This window comes from Festucalex cinctus, chromosome 17 (genome assembly GCF_051991245.1).
Source record: "Festucalex cinctus isolate MCC-2025b chromosome 17, RoL_Fcin_1.0, whole genome shotgun sequence".
Lineage (NCBI taxonomy): Eukaryota > Metazoa > Chordata > Actinopteri > Syngnathiformes > Syngnathidae > Festucalex > Festucalex cinctus.
The window spans coordinates 15,895,490-15,913,627 of NC_135427.1; the positions used below are offsets into that span (position 1 = coordinate 15,895,490).

General features: G+C 34.8%; 1 protein-coding gene across 4 annotated transcripts in view; it reads right to left on the minus strand.

Annotated features, from left to right (window-relative positions):
• vti1a (vesicle transport through interaction with t-SNAREs 1A) overlaps positions 1 to 18,138 on the minus strand; it is a 138,827-nt gene that overhangs the window by 115,391 nt on the left and 5,298 nt on the right. For all 4 annotated transcript variants that reach the window (XM_077503281.1, XM_077503282.1, XM_077503279.1 and 1 more), the window contains exon 3: positions 17,926 to 18,036. In XM_077503281.1, coding sequence (XP_077359407.1) covers positions 17,926 to 18,036 — 111 coding nt within the window. The remainder of the gene's footprint in view (positions 1 to 17,925; positions 18,037 to 18,138) is intronic.

Sequence of the window (18,138 nt, forward strand, 5' to 3'; positions counted from 1 at the left end):
ACAAAACAAAACAAAAAAACAAAACAATACCTTTTTGAGAGGGGAATTAACTGGGGATGTGGCAATTATACTATTAGGCTAATGATTTCATTCATTTGATGTCATTTTTTTCAACTGGGTTATAAAGTTCATAGGTCACATAAAAGTGGGGAAAAAAAGTCTTAAAATGATTGACCTTGGTTTCATTTATTACTGCACTGCGTTTGAGCGAGGGTGTGGACATTTTTTTTTTATATCTACTGTAAATGGATACACAGCCAGCGTCTTTAAATAAACCTTATTAATCAGGCTTTGTCATCTTAAAAAAAAGAATGGTCGCTTATTGCCGAGATAAGGGAGGATAAGGCCTGTTTTTTTTTTTTTTCTAAATCCTTTTCAAAGGTCTGTCTTTTGTCACTTTTCTAATCTTGGGTGAGAATTTTTGCATCTTATTCCCAGAAGCGCGCACGCGGGAACAGTACAAAGGTACATCTTTAACTTTATGCAAACGCCGTCAAAATAGCGCCGTCGCCGCGCAGGTGTTGGTGTCATGTCAAAAAAAAAAAAAGAAGGGATGACATGGATTGCTTCGCTTAGAGGAAAAAAAAAAAACATTCTTCGTCACCCATCAAAACATAATTACATATGCACGCATAACATTCATATCAGATATGCTAATCAGTTTTGCATAATCCTCAGTGTACATTAGCTCATTATTGTCTCCGTTTCAAGAAAAAGCATTTTTGTATATTTTTGGCATGCATTGTAATTAATAATCTGACAATAAAGTCGCACATCTGTTGCAAAAAAATTACAAAATTATTTTCAAGGAAAAAAAGTGTTTTTGTGAAGTCTATTTTTTAAACCATAAAAGGTGTATAATTGAGAAAAATGTAAAAAAATTTTACACGTCTTAATTTTTTTTTATTTTATTTTATTTTTTTTTACAGAAGTCACAAGGAAAAAAAAGTTAAAATATAATGTTGATAGATTTGTAGAATCTTTTTTTTTTTTTCAAAAAAAAATTGCACACTTGAGAAATAAGTCTTAATCATGTGACTTTTTTTTTTTTTTTTTTTTACACATTTTAAAGTCAAACATTTTCAAGAAATTGCATGAGAATGAAGTCATTTTTTTCAGGGGGGAAAAAAAATCACATTTTCGAAAAAGAAAATTAAGAATGATGAAAAAATATATTTTGTAGGAAACAAAATCATACTTGTGAAAGCATGCATATTCAACAAAAAGTTTAAATATACAGTGGATACAGTTTTATATTGAGTTTTTTATAATATTCTTTCAAGGAAAAAGGTATAATAAAAATTTTTTTTTTTTAAAAACAAGTTATAAAAATTTGGTAATCAGGTAGGTCCACATCCATCCATCCATTTTCTTGACCGCTTATTCCTCACAAGGGTCACGGAGGTGCTGGAACCTATCTCAGCTGGCAATGGGCAGTAGGCGGGGTACACTCTGAACTCGTTTCTAGCCAATTGCAGGGCGAACAACCATCCACACTCACAAGCACACCTCGGGACAATTCGGAGCGTCCAATTAACCTGCCATGCATGTCTTTGGAATGTTGGAGGAGACCGGAGTACACGGAGAAGACCCACGCAGGCACGGGGAGAACATGCAAACTCCACCTAGGAAGGCCGGAGCCTGGACTCGAACCCGAGTCCTGGTAGGTCCACATATACTATATAATGATACATTTCCTTATGTAATGTTTTAAATCACAATATCTATATATTGGGGAGTGGAGATTATGTTTTTGTTTGTTTGTTTATTATTATTATTTATTATTAAATCAGGGCCAGTGCCGGTTCTGGCAGCGCCACCGCGCGAAAATGCTTTGCAGTCATAATTTTCAGACAAAAATGTTAATATTCACTGGCAGAATAGTTGTATATTTTTGAGAATAAACATTTTTAGGGAACGTCTTCCTTTTGCTGCCGTGTCAAACAATAGATGGCATATCTAGCACAAAAAAAATAAAATAATGCATAATGTCGTGTACATTCCATTTGTTTCGTGACACCGGTCTCCTTTTGTGTGAAAAACTGTCATTAGTATCATTTTTAAATCTCCCTGCAAATAGACAAAAGAGAAAAAAAAAAGCGTTTTTGGATGTTTGAATGATTTCCAAAGCGGCCATTTGACGGCCCTCCAACTGTTTTCTTTTGTGCCTTTTGCCCGCAGCCACGAGTGACACAAGGACAATTGCAAATAATGGTGTGTGCCAGCAAAGCTGGGGAGAAAAATGTAAACAGTTCATTAGATGGGGGGGAGAATAAAAGGCGTGTATATAAAAATGACAAAAAATACCCAGGGGCAGAGTGTAATGAGGGGCCCCTGAAGTTGCGTGCTCTGTTTGGCCAGCCGCACATGGCTGCTGGCATAGCGTGAAGTGCAATTAAACCGAGTCGCTGCAAGGTGGCACCTTCCCTCGCTTCCGAGGAAGACCGAGATGAGGATGAGGAGGACGAGGAGGAAGAGGAGGAGGAGGAGGAGGAGGAGGAAGAGGAAGAGGAGGAGGAGGAGAAGGAGGAGGAAAAGGAGGAGGAGGAAGAGGAGGAGAGCGGCCAATGTTGGCAAATGGAAAAAAAAAAAACTCTGCTCATCATAATCCTACGTTACACCTTCAGATTGTATTTGGCTATATCCAATTAAGAGGGGACCATTATGGGAAAATTTCCTTTTTTCTGTTTTTATGTTTAAAGTTTGCATATAAAAATGGTTTATTCCACAAAATAAGGCTTCTCCTGGTTTTTTTTTTTTTTTAATTCACAAAAGTGTATACATTTTTTCTTAATAGCACACAATTCGTCAAAATTAGCCAACATTTACAAGGAAAATATACATTTTCATAACTATATACACGATTCAATCAAAAACGTGTAACTTTTTTTTGACAATTTATCTGAATTTTTTATTTTCTCAAAAAAATTTTTATTGCACTTTTCCCCCCAAGATATTTACTTCCTGTTTATTGAACATAATAGTGTTGTCACAAAATTGTATAATTTTTTTTCTTAATATCGTGCAATTTATCAAAATTAGCCAAAATTTTCATAACTGTGTATACACACGACTCGATAAGAAAATAATTGTGCTGTCAAAGTAGTGTTAAGAGGGGACTTTTATGTGAAAATTTACTTTTTTTATGTCTGTATGTTTAAAGTTTGCATATCAAAAATGATTTTCCTCAAAACTTCTTTCGTTGGTGTATGCTACTGCGCCAACATTTTATTCCAGAAAATAAGGCTTCTAAAAAAAATGTTTTCTTATAATTCACAAAATTGTCTAATTTTTTTTTTCTTAATATCGCACAATTTATCAATTTAGTGAGAGTAGAGGCTTTAGCTAATATATATATATATATATATATATATATATATATATATATATATATATATAATAAGAAAAAAAAATTACCCCAGTAGTTTGACATGAACAAATATTATGAATGTCATACGCAAACATTTATTTAAATGCTTTACTTTAATGCATGTCGTTATGTTTATTGCTCAAACACAACTTATATATATATATATATATATATATATATATATATATATATATATATATATATATATATAAATTATCACATTAATTATGTATTAACACAGATTAATGGCACTATAAATTTTGACCGCAGATAATCCTTGATTTTTGACAGCGGACGGTTATGTTAAAGGCAGCATAAGTTGTGTTTGAGCAATAAACATAACGACATGCATTAAAGTAAAGCATTTAAATAAATGTTTGCGTATGGCATTCATAATATTTGTTCATGTCAAACTACTGGGGTAATTTTTTTTTTATTATTATGCAAATTTGGCAGGCAAAAAATGTTGATAAGAAGCCTTTTTTAATTAAGTGATTAATCAAAATTCTAAAATGTGATTAATCTGATTAAACAATAGAATTATTTGACAGCTTTCTAAAAAAAAAAAAAAAAAATTTTTTTTTTTTACTTTAATCTAATATTTTCTTTCTTTTTGTTTCCTCTTCACCAGCCAGAGTGGAAAGCAAGAAGTGCATTACAGTAAAAAACACACAAAAAAAACACGCTTGAATATTTTTTTTCGCAAGCACAGGAGGGTGTCGTTTGTTTTATTTCCGTCTTTGTCGACTTCCTCGGCTTCGCTGCGCCGCGCGCTTTCGCTCGCACGAGGGGCTACTGTACACGGAAAAATAAAACGAAGAGAAAAAAAAAAAAGAGAAGAGAGCCTCCTTCGGAGAGAAAGGCGACGACGGCGGAGAAAAGAGGAGCCGAGCGCCTCAGATAACAGCATGGGGGCCCCTCTCATTAGCTCACAGGTTGGCGCCTTTGGTGGCTTTCCACTCCACGCTTGCATTGTGTTCTCCTTCCATGAAAAAGCAAAAAGTGTGTCGCCCCAAAAAAATAAAAATAAAAATATAAAAATCATCAAGCGTGCAAAGAGTGAGGTGAGGAGTCTTTTATTTTTTTTGTTTTTTTGGAGTTGCGTTTACTTAAAGGCATCCATTTCACTTAAAATGACCAACATCTATCAAAGATGGCGTAAACAGCATCCCTGAGGGGTCCGAGGGGGGGCTTTCAAGCTTGCACCTCTGTGATAGCAGCAAGCAGTCGAGTCATTTGAGGCCTCTAACGAGTGGCCCGAAGACGGCGACGAGGAGAGACGACACGACGAAAAAAGGGAGCAAATTGAAGGAGGGCTTTGATTGAAGGAGGCCGAGGGGGGGGTGCACTCCATTTAAACCCTGTATTAAAATATGGAGGTGCGTCTAATGAAAAATCAAAGGCGGCCCATTTTTTTTTCCCTGCCTCCTCGCTGCGGTTGCGCGGTAGGGACGTGTAAAGGCGAGAGAGGAAGACGGGAGGATTGTTGGAGGGGGCAGACAGCGTCGTTTCGCGGGAGGGAATCGATAAAGCAGAGCCGTCGGGGGGGAGGTAGGGGGAGGGGGTTCTAGGGGAATAAAGTGGGCCTCCCCGGGTCAGCACCAGAGAGAAAGGTGAGATTACTGCAAAGTGGAGGAGGGATTTTCCTGACGGGGGGGAATGCAGCCTACCTGGCAAGCCCGGCAACCAAGCGGCCCATTAGCCCGTGGCTACCTACAGAAGGTTCACCCAAAAAAAAAAAAAAAAAAAAACGCACACCCCCAACACTCACGCACACACACATTTCCTCCCCACACCCCTTTTTTTTGTGGAAAAAAGGGAAGAAATACCTTCACTTTTAACCTGTTCCTCCACTTTGGAAGCTGGCTCACTTCTGACCTCCATTTGTGATTCATTTTTTGTTTGATGTCTATTCTCGGGCTCTTATCTAAAATTGAAAACTGTCATAAAAAAAAAAAAAAGTAGACACAAAAGGCGGATGATTTGGTCTGTCTGTGTGTATGTGCTTTTTATTATTAGCACAAAATTATTTTTCTTTAAAAAAAAAAAAAAAAAGTATGACTTCCGAAAAAAAAAAATATATACATACATATATATATATATATATATATATATATATATATACACACATGATGTTTTTCTCAATCGATAATTTACTATTTTAATTTTTTTCTGAAAAATTATTAAATTAGTTTCTGGGTAAAAGTTCACTTTTGTTCTCTAAAACTTTTTTTTAAAGAAACTTATTTCGAGAAAATAAATGACATTTTCATAATGAAAATATAATTCGTGTTAAAAATCACCTTGGTTAATAATATACAACTTTTCTCAAAAATACAAAAAAAAAAAAAAAAAAACCTCCACACAATCACTATTTAACTCAAAAACTTTTTTTCTTGTAAAATGAGAGAAAATTCTCCTTGAAAACTTACCAACCCCACAAAAAAGACTTTTGTTCTTTATTACACAATCACTACTTTTTAACTAAAAAAATAAAATAGTAATAATAATAATAATAATAATAATTATTATTATTATTATTATTATTATTATTATTATCTGGAAAATAATACTTTCTGGAAAATAAATTACCAGTACAACTTTTTCTCCTTGAAAGCATACTTTTTTTTTATGTTCTTAAAAGTATACAACGTTCATTTTTTTTCCACCTAAAAATAAATCACTACTATTTCACTTGAAAAAAATGTTTTTGCCTAAAAAAAAATATATTTTTTAGTTTGAAAAACAAGTTTTACTTAGAAGAACTACGACTTTTCTTTTCAGAAACAATTTTCGGCCTTCAAAAAATACTTAAAATACAAAAAATACAACAACAAAAAAAGTTTGCTTTTTCTAAAACAATCACTACTATTTAACTTGACTGTAACTTTTTCCTGAAGAACATCGTTGCATCTTATGGAAAGAAATGTCATATAATGTCTTTGCCCCCCCCCCCCCCCCCCAAAAAAAAAAACTCTTTGAAACTTGTTTTCATATTACTTTTTTTTTTTCCTCACACACCCCCCCCCCACCGAGAAAGGTATACAGCTTTTGTCCTAGAATATACATCTTCTAAAAAAAAATGAACACATAAATTAATAAATAAAAAAAAATAAAAAAAATGTATTTTCTCCAAATTAGAGCACCTTTTCAATATATGTATTTCTTTCTCGATTTGTGTGACTAACTATTAATATACTACCCATTTTTAAGACTTTTTTTTTTCACAAATAGGAATATGCACATCTTTACCTCAAAACATTTTGTATCTACAAAAATACACCACTTTTTTTTTTAGAACATATACAAGTATTTATATGAAAAAATACACTAGAGACTACAGTGGAATGGACTTTCTTGAAAAAGTCTCACTTCTGACCTCCATTTGTGATTCATTTTTTTTGTTTGATGTCTGTTCTCGGGCTCTTATCTAAAATTGAAAACTGTCATGAAAAAAAAAAAAAAAGCAAAAGCGAGACACAAAAGGCGAGTCGGCCTGCCCGTGTGTGCGCGCAGTGGACATACACTCGGCGGAGACTATCTTGCCTTTTTCTTGTAACGTGACCATTGTCGCTCGCCCACGGCGGACTTTATTAGCATAAGAATACAACGCGACCGCACATTGGGGACTTAGCCAGATCATTATCGCTATATATTGAGGTGTTACTTTGTTATTTCACATGGCGGGGGACACATTCACATGCTGATGAGAACACCCCCCCGCCCACCTCACGCGAGTACCCCCACCCCACCCCACTTGTACAACCATTTCAACATGCACACGCCAGAACCACCCAAGCACTTTCCCGGCAGTCTTGTCTTGGAATTTGCAACAATAGTACAAAAAAAGCAGGATTCAATTGTTAGTCTAAAAGCATAGTTGCCTCAGTCATTTGTTGGGCTAATAAGAAATAACACCATTTTAAACAAGCACATTGGTGATGACGTAATGGCTGAAAATGACTTTGGCAATTATGCTATCAAGCTAAAGATGTCAATAAAAAAAAAAAAAAAAAAATACCAATGTGCTTGCTAAAAATTGCAGACTTAGTTGCTTTAGTCATATTTTCAAGTTTTCCAAAAACAAAGAGCACCACTTTTAGTAAAGACATTGGTATTTTATTGATAGTAAACCAACAAGTTTAAAAACAACTTGCAAATTTCTGCTTATCGTCGCTGCTATGTCAAAAAAAAACAACAACAAAAAAAACACTATTTTTTTTTTTTACATTTTATGTTTTTGCAGATGTTCCAAAAGTGTAAAAAATTGAAAAAAAGAAAATGGACACAAGTGTTTTTCACATAGCAGTGATGTTATAATATCAATATAAACAGTTGACAGTTGCCTAATTCATATTATAATATTTGTGGAAAAATACAAAAAACAAAAAAAAACAAAAAAACAAAACACAACTAACATAGTTTTAATTATTTTTATTAATAATAAACCAACAAATTAAAACACAACAGCTAATATCAATATAAAAAAAAAAAAAAAAAAAAAAAAGTGTTTTTTACTTGTTTACAAAAAATGTGAAACTATGATTTAACAACTATGCTATTAGGCAAACGAGAGTTTCTTTAGTCATAATCAAACATTTTCGGATAGTGTTCAAATATGACTTGGGTAACTATGCTTTGAGGCTAATGATATTGATATTGAATTTTCAGCAAACAAGAAAAAAAAATATTTTTAGAAAACACATTTATATATATATATATATATATATATATATATATATATATATATATATATATTGTAACAGGAAGCTAAATGACGTTGGCATTGCTAATATGAGGCTAACAAAATTATAAATAATTAGGGGGAAAAGTGTATATTTAAATTTAATTTAATAAGCGCTACAAATACAGCTAAAAAACAAAACAAAAACGAAAGCAAAGTATAAAATCGATACATGACCTCTTGTTTTTAATCTTGTTCCGTTATTAAAAAGCAAAATGCCAGCACCTTAAAAAAACAGGAAGAGATGGAGAGCAGCCAAGGATTCATAATATATTTCATTAATACTTCATGAATCCCCCATACTTAAGCCAGTCTTGGCAAAAAAAAAAAAATGTCACCTATTCTAGTACCCGCTTGTCAGCACATCACTGGGGAGCGGGTGTCACATGTCACTTCTGGTTTACGGCGCTGTGCGGGACGGGCTGAAGACACCCGGGGTAGGATGGCGAAGAAGAAAGTGATGCGGTAGAAGTGAGGAGGGGGTGGGGGGGGATGTTATCATATCATCGCCCTACGTCTTTATGTTTCCCTCCCTTATTATCTGCGCCATCCCCCCCACTCCACCCTCCTCCTTCCACACTCACGGCAAGTCACTCAATCACACGAGCCCCGAGGACAGCGAGGGGACCCTGGGAGGGACTTTTTTTTTTTTTTTTGCAAAGCCAGACGAGCGTCTGAAAGCTATACTGATCGCTGTTAGCGAGCGACTTTAGAGGGGCCGCGAAAGAGAAGCGATAGGAGAACGATTTGCAGGCTAACAAACAAACAAACAAAAAAAATAAGCTGTGGGTGATATAGACAAGTGTTAGCGTGAAGAGATAACATGACTGATGGTGCGTTGAAAAGACACAAATTAGAGGACATGCTGGGAAGTGACCAAAACATAAAAAAAATAAAAATCTGCTCTCAGTCGCCTCATTTGTAGAGAACACGCAAAAAGGCCACATCATCAATTTCACTAATCGTAATTCATGCTGTGCTTGCTTTTTATTGTCTCAAAATGAGATTACCTCTAAATTCAATTTATCTGACAACTTTTTGTTAAAGAAAATCACTTTTACATTGGAAAAAAAAATCAGGGAAATAACTTTTTTCCTCAACAAATACACTTTTTTTTTTTATTAGGAAAAATATTTGTGGTTTTGATTTTTTTTCCTGTTAAATAAAAAAAAAAAGTAAAAGTAAATAGCAAATAAAACAAAATAAATTACTATTATTAATAAAAAGGCAAAAAATAATAATAAATAGTAAAAACAAATACCACTTTTGTAAAAAATAAAATAAAATTCTCAAAAATATATAATTTTATATCATGAAAATATTATGAGCCTATTAGCATTATCGGCTAAGTCATACTTGAATGTTTTCAGAAAACAAAAACAACAACAATTTTTTATTTTTGCCAGTATAGTGTTTCCGGAACAGGAAGTGGAAAAACTCCATCGGCAATGATGCTATTAGGCTAACAATATACGACTTGTTCTAAAACCTATATAAACTTTTGTACTATCGGCTATTGAATCACAAAATACACAAATTTCATGTCAAGCAATGAGACTTCAAACTATGAAACAAGCAAAACAATAGAATTGCAGTTGCTGAATATAAACCGAACCGCAGTATATGAGTTAAGGCTCATGTTTGCGTACAGATTTCAACATTTTTTGTCAAGAGGAAGCACTCATTTACATATTATTCGCTAGGCTACTCAGCTCAAAGTCCTTGAGTCCCTTGAAAAGGCGCGATGTTCTGTATAGTTAGCTATAGTTTATTAGCATTGACGTCAATTCCAATGTGGAAAATGTTCCCCGTCGTCGTTTGCGTGACACCGTCCTCCAACCCTGCTTTTGACCCTCCGCTTGTCATTCAAATATAAAATCCCACAAAAATAAATGGATTCAGCACGAGACTGGGTGGAGTAAAAAAAGGGGGCTTATCCGCAAACTTGTGTGTTATTAAAGATGAGCACCCGACGCGACAAATCCACGAAAAAAAAAGGGAAAGGACGGAAGTGTACGACAACAAGATCCGTTTGTTTACATCTTAAATCTCGCGCTGCTTTTTCATGGCGAGCCGCGAGTGCTCAGACTTTGGTGTCACTGATGGGAAGCATGAAACGAGTCAATCTGCTTTGGCTCCTCAGTCGAATTAGAACAAGTGAGGCGACGGGGAGGGGTGGGGAGGGGGGTTGTTTTAAAGCAGCCAACTCTTGTCGGTCTGTCATGTTTGACGACGACTGAGGTCAAAACAACCAGAGGCCTTCATGACGGATTACAACAATGTGAGTGTGTAATGGTGCAGAGACTACATCTCAGCTTTCAAAAAAAAAAAAAAAAAAAAAATGACATTCAAAACTTTCCGTTTTTCGGTCAAGTCTCTGCAACCTTGACTCGTCCCTGACCGCTAATTAAAAAAGTGCCTGTGAATATTCATGCCTTAAACAGCGGATGAGCACCGAACGCCGCGCCAACATCCCAAGAAAGTGGCTTTGAGAGTGTGGACTAAATAAACGCGGGTTGTGCTCTAAACGGGAAAAAAAATAGTAGAGAGGTCAGCAAAGTTGGTTATAATTCATGTCATTTTAGGGATGAAGAAAAACACACAAAAATGTTAATTCATTCCCTATGAGGGTCCAATCAGAAGAACAAGAAAACACAGCCTATTTGCTGCTGAGATCCAGCAAAATGGCCGCCTACGCAAAGATCCAGCAAAATGACCGCCTCTTTTACGCAAAGATCCTGTAAAATGGCCGCCTCTTTTACCCAAGCATCCTGCAAAATGGCCACTTCTTTTACGCAAAGATCCAGCAAAATAGCCGCCTCTTTTACGCAAAGATCCTACAAAATGGCCTCCCTCTTTAACGCAAAGATCCAGCAAAAATGGCTACCTCTTTTACGCAAAGATACAGCAAAATGGCCGTCCCCCTTTTACTTAAAGATCCAGCAAAATGGTCGCCTCTTTTACGCAAAGATCCAGTAAAACGGCTGGATCCTCTTTTGTGCAAAGATCCATCAAAATGGCCGCCTCTTTTACATAAAAAGCCTGCAAAATGGTTGCGTCTTTTAAGCAAAGATCCAACAAAATGGCCACCTCTTTTACGCAAAGATCCAGCAAAATGGCCACCCCTTTTACGCAAAGATCCAACAAAATGGCTGCCTCTTCTACGCAAAGATTAAGCAAAATGGCCGCCTCTTTTACGCAAAGATCCAACAAAATAGCTGCCTCTTCTACGCAAAGATCCAGCAAAATGGCCGCCCCCCTTTTACGCAAAGATCCAGCAAAATGGTCGCATCCGAGGTTTGAGCCCTCTGTGCTTTTAATACAGTACTTACCAACGCAAGCTATTTGCCATTTCCTCAAATCGCCAGCCGCGTAACACAAATAAACGTCTCCCTCAAATAAACATCTGTATATTTCTGTTAGGAAAAAATTGCTTTCATATGGTCCTTGCCTAGCTACAACACAACAAACTAGTACCGATTGACATACTGCATTTCACTCTAATAATACCACTTAAAGAAAAATAAACACCTGACTCAAATAAAGGCATCTGGGGAAAAACATTTTTTATACAGAACTCAGCAATTTTGAACGATTTTTCACTTGCTTTGACTAGTTTGAGCTGGGTGTGTCATCATAACAAAGATCTAACTCAAATAAACACCTCCCATTTCCTATCTACGAAAAAAAAAGTTTATATAGAGCTCAGTTAAGATGGGTATTGCAATGACTTTTTGAGCTTGCGTTATCCACATAAGAAAAATAAATACCTCCCTCAAATGAACATGACCCATAATGCTGTAAAGTAGCATACAGTAGCAACGTTTTGCACATTCTTTCCTCAAAAAGTTAGGGCCAGGTGCATCATCCACTTTGGAAAATAAACACCTCCCTCAAAGAAACTTTTTTTCAGAAAAGTGACACTGGGCTTTGCTGCCATCATTTACAGGCAGCGTGAAAGGGGACAATTCATTAGCCCCTTTACATAGCAATTACTGCCGTATAATGACACCAAGTGTGTCACTTTCTCTCGAATTCTATGCAAGAATTCAACCTACATCCAGGTGATAGTTTTCGTTTGCGACCATTCACGCACAAGGGCGTAGATGGAAATGTGTAGATGTTCATTAAACACAGATTGCGTGTTGTTGGGCCCGTTTGAAAGCGGAAGTTATTTCGAGAAGGTCACAAATGAAATGATTGAGGTTAAAAAAAGAAACGAAAACAGCGAAATTTGGGGGGGGGGGCTAGATGTGCGCGAACATTCTATTCACCTCATCCGTCTATCTGGCAAATAAAGTGTTCCGCATTTCAAGGTTGGGCTTTGGAAAAGGCATTAATTACCTCCCTGGGCGGCATTCTATCTGTTTTTTTTATTTTTATTTCCAAATGAAAAGGCGCAGTCACAGATCCCACTTGACCGTGACAGAAACGCTAAACAAGAGAAGTGAGGAAAAGGGATCGGCGAGCAGAATGAAGGCGTACGATTGCGACTGAGGCCTCATTGAAGTGAAGTAGGTAAGTGAGTGGGGAGTGGGGAGGGGGCGGGGTCATCGGCCAGGGCGGCCATCTTATAATAAACTGGCACAATGCGACTAAGACAACATGTGCGGCGGATTGTAAAGAAGCGTCTGGATGAAATGGTATCACGCTCACAAAGGCGGACTTTGGCTGCGGTGCGAACTGGACGTGATCAATGAAGTCTCCGACGACTCATTGTGAGAGGGGAAAATAGACGCCATATACCTTGACCATCGGCGGCCTCCATTTTCCCACTCCGTCAATAACATGTCGTGTTTAACTCATTCACTTGCAGCCATTTTCAAAGAAAGCAATCCCCTTCACTCCCGGCTGTTTTATTTTGAAAGGCCCACAGAATATTGTGTTTTATCACTATAAAAACATGCAACCTACCAAAAGAAATATTAGACTCTCTTCTTTCATTAGGGAAAAAAAAATTATTTCTATCCGTTTCTGTTTAGCATTACAATATAGCTAAGTTTAATCATTTTTTCACAAACCAATTTAGAATTGTGAGTAAATTAACTTTTTTTCATGGCCCTGGTTAATCTCTTATACTCTGCTGCCACCTGCTGGCCGTTTGTGTAATAACTACCATTTCTTCAACAGTTGTTTACAGTTGAGAGGCTGCATCAAAGCCTTCTGTATGCTATAGCATAAAAACTTTTTTTTTTTAAGTATAAATACGTCTTTGGCACACTTAAAACATATAAAATTGTACGTATTTATACGTTTTTGGGAGCAAATGAGTTAATGACTACCAATGAACCTTCAACAAAGTCACGGATCCACACGTAGAAAGGGAAAAAAAAAAAACTCTTAGCATTTGCTTGGCAAATGACACCTTTTGAGGCCACTGGGTGGCAGTACAGGACGGACATGTTTAAAAACAATAACAAAACAATTAGAAAATTATCAAGTACAGCGATAACTTGACTTTACAGATACTAGATGAATTTGAACCGGTACTGTTCCAATACTCGGTACATGGGAATCAATACCGGTCCTCAGCGCTAATTTTCAGTACTTTTGTACTCTTTTTTTTTTTTTTTTTTTAAATTTGTTAAATTTAGGAATTAATTGATTTATTTTGTAATTAATTAATTTTTTATTTATTTATTTATTTACTTATTTATTCATTTATTTGGGTGGTCGTAAATGTCCATCATTGTTTATTTAATAGTAAAATCTCGTTAAATCTATTCACAATTACCTTTCAATATATAAAAAAATGACAAATAAAAAATATATATAATTTCACTCAAATGAGCCACAGAGGATTTAGCAAAAATAAAAGTTTAACATTTTGCAATTACTGAAGTATAATTAATAAACGTAAGTTAATATAATATTTAAAAAAAAACAACAACTGTGAATCAAAGTTCTTTGCAATGAACGACAGTAATAATACCTCACTGCCTATGTAATTTTACATTTGTTTTTTTTTCTAAAATTATTTTGCCAACTTTCTTCATTCGACTCATGAGTCCTCAGAAAGTGAGTTCTGAGAAGAAGTGGATGATGAGGTATTCATCAATTAATTTCACAATATTATTTTGATAATCAATCATATAGAGACCCCTCTGCATTAAATGTGCTCAGTTTTCTGTATACAGCATTCCCTCGCTATAATGGCGGTTCACTTTTCACGGCTTCTGTGTTTTGCAGATTTTTCTGTGCAACTTTGCATTATTATTATTTTTTTAATAATGTACTTATTTATAAAAAATTATGAAGGTTTGAACAGGATAGAAATGTGACAAAATGTAAATGCCTCGATGAGAAAAGTGGTGAGGGGGTTTTAGAGCCGTCAAACATTTATAATAAATGTAAAACATAACTGAAGCCTTAAGTTAAGGTACGATTGTGCAAGACGTTTTGATACTTCAACAAATAAACGCGTTGTCAATATAGAAGGAGTGTCGGAATTTAAATGAAGGCAAACTATTTCCCGCAAGGACATTCACGTAACATTATTTTCTCATCCGTTTTACAAAGAGGGGAGATCAAGCAAAGCAATAAGAGGACGTATTTTATGATCAGACATAAAAAAAAATAAAAAAATAAAAAATGGGGTAGAGTAATTTGGTAAATGGAGCCCAATATTGTCCTTGACATGAACCTTTCACCGTGGGAAAATTCTTGAGGCAATGTCGCCATCCGCTGGACAAAAAGAGGAATGAGCAGGCAAGCAGACCACAACAAAATTAATAGCTTTGCAAGAATGTTTATTTATTTTATTTTATTTTTTTCAACACAAGCTTGGTATGAGTAAAATTAATTGTGTGATTTTTATCTATTTTTCTGCAACACACTGACAATCAGTGGTACTTTAATTTTAAATACAAACAAAAAAAGTGTAAAATAATAATACATAATAATACATAATTTTTTCTATCACACTTGCTCTCATTGGGATGGTGAGTTGAAATTAAATTAAATAAATAATGAAATTAATTGCATTTATTTGTAGTATTTATTTTTTTATTTAATTAGTATGGATCGGTATTGTATTTTATTACATTTATAACATCAAATTTATCTCCTTTAATATTTTTTTAGATTATTCTATTTTGTTTTCCCAATAAACAGCTATGATATACTCATTGTTGTCATTATTATTATCATTAATTTCTATACCACTTGCTCTCATTGGGGTGGTGAGTTGAAATCATTAAATAAATAATTAAATTAATTATAATCATTTCATTTAAATAAAGTAATTCAGTTAACTTAAACTCAATTACATTTGGTTTATCTTTTTATCTAAAAAACATTTTTTTTTTTTATTTCTGATGAAAAACGTATTTATTTATTTATTTATATTTATTTTTAGTATTTATTTTTTATTTAATTAGTATGGTTCGGTATTTTATTACATTTATATCAGCAAATTTATCTCCTTTAATTTTTTTTAGATTATTTTATTTTGTTTTCCCAATAAACAGCTATGATATACGCATTCTTATCATTATTATTATCATTAATTTCTATACCACTTGCTCTCATTGGGGTGGTGAGTTGAAATCATGAAATAAATAATTAAATGAATTATATTCATTTCAATTAAATAAAGTAATTCAGTTCACTTGAACTCAATTACATTTGCTTTATTTTTATCTAAAAATAAAACAAACTTCTTTTTTTTTATTTCCGATTAAAAAATTTAAAAAAACACTGTATTTATTTATTTTTTTTATATTCTTTTTTATTATTTTCTTTATTTTATTTTATTGGTATGGTGCAGTATTGTATTTTATTACATTAATATAATCAAATTTATCTCCTTTAATTTTTTTTATATGATTTTATTTTGTTTTCCCAATGAACAGCTACAGAATTCTTGTCATTATTATTATCATGAATTAATGTAGTAGAATAGTTTATGGCTGGCATCTCATCATATTTAGATGTCAAAAGATATCCCATTCTTGACAACAGCCAAAAAAAAAAAAAGGAAAAAGAAAAAAGTGGAGTGTTGTTCCCGAGACGCGGCAAGCAGACATGTTGCGGACCCCCGCCGTCCCCGCTGGGACGCGGCGACGGGCTCCTTTGAACGCGGCGGTCTCTGTTTACCCGATAAATTTGATGAGATTAAGCCGACGTTGGGCCTCCTCTTTGCTTGATCAAAGCGGCGCTTGAGAGGCGCCGCTTTTCTCTTGCCTCCGTGAGCAAAGCGCATCCGTTCGGGGCTGCTTTTCATCACACCCCTTTTACATCAGTCATTTTTCAAAAAGGGGGCTACGCCGGCTCCCTCTAGTGGTATGCCAATGAATCACTGCGGAAGAGTTACATGTTTGATAATATATTTTTTTTTTGTGATGGTGATATGGACATATAGCTTGGAACAGTCAAGGTGGGAATTTTGCTCATATAGAGGTCATGCCTTAGGGTTACGTATAGCATTTAGTGGGTTTTGGTACCAAAAAAAACAAAAACAAAAACAAAAACAAAACAATAATATACATATTGGGGGTGGGAACCTCTGGGTACGTCACGATACGATATGCGACACAAGGCTCATGATAACGATTATCTCATGATATGACTATACCGCGATTATCGATATAGTGCTCAGATAATAAATCCACGATAAAACCAATCATAAAATAATAATAATAATAATAATTTTAAATAATAATTCATAATATAAATAAGCAAACAATATAAATACATAATATAATACAGTATATAAATATATATAAGATATATAAAACTAAGCTCATGAGTCTTCTTCGCCTGAAGACTTGCGTCCATTTCCCCGCCACTCTTATGAGGCGCTCCCCCTAGTGGCCCGCCAAGTTATTGCTCAATAAGTCATGAACAATGGAGCCGTTATATTGGCTGTATATTAACTACAAATAATTGCGATACTTGTGTAGGCGTATCGATAATCTATCGGGAGACAAAGCATCACGATTTATCGAGATATCGATATATCGTCACACTCCAATACATAATAGTCAAGGTTTCTGCATCACCATGCATGTACCATCAAATCTAATTTAATGCCTTTTTTTTAATGCAACGTACAACTAATTAAATTCCCACGTCATACTGCATATACACGCACACACACACGCATATATGCATATACTTCTACATTAGGGTGGTCAGGCGATTACATTCTTTAATGATAAATAATCACATTATTTACATAGGAAACTCATGATTAATCATCAATTGATTACACGTTATATCTGTTCTAAATGTAAAATAAAATGTATTTTTCACGTTTTTTTTCCCCATACTCTGTTAATTCAAAAAAGTGGACAAATATGGTGACCAAACACAAATGTGGTTGTATCTTTACAATCATTGATACCGTAATTTTATGGAAAGTACTTCATAAAGTTACAGTTAACAGTTACAAGGAGTTAAAAGGAGTGCGATACATTAAGTCTTAGATTTGTGTTGAGGTAATTTTTTTCTGCCACTAGAGGGTAATAGTGTTTCATGTTGGACTTTGGTGACAACACTCCATTTGTTTTTCTTTTCAAATTCAAAGCAATTGGTCTTTGAAACAGTACAAGTCACCAGTCCCCACAAATACATTTTTAAATCATATTTGTTATCGCTAAATTGTGTTATAATGACTCGGTTACACAACGGTGTATGTAAAATAAAGTAAATATGCGTTTAGTCTAATTAGCTTTATGACAGGATAGCAGTGATGCCCAAGTTTCTGTTCTCAAGGTAGTTTAGTAGTATTTGGTGCCAAAAAAAATATATATACCTAATTAGTAAGACAATAACAAAGTTGAGCTGTTTGAATGGAACATGTACTTACAAAGTCCTTCTCCAGCTTCTCCACTTCCTGCTTGTAGCTCTTCAGGCGGCTGTTGTACATGGCTCGGCTCTGGACGGGGATCTCGCGTACCTCCAGGTCCATCTGCTCCAACTGACAAGAACGCATCCAAGAGTCAATTTCGCCTTGAACTCAGTTCCGTTGTTCATTTTCAAGCTAAATTACTGCAGTAAAATCTCCAGTATTGACCATAAT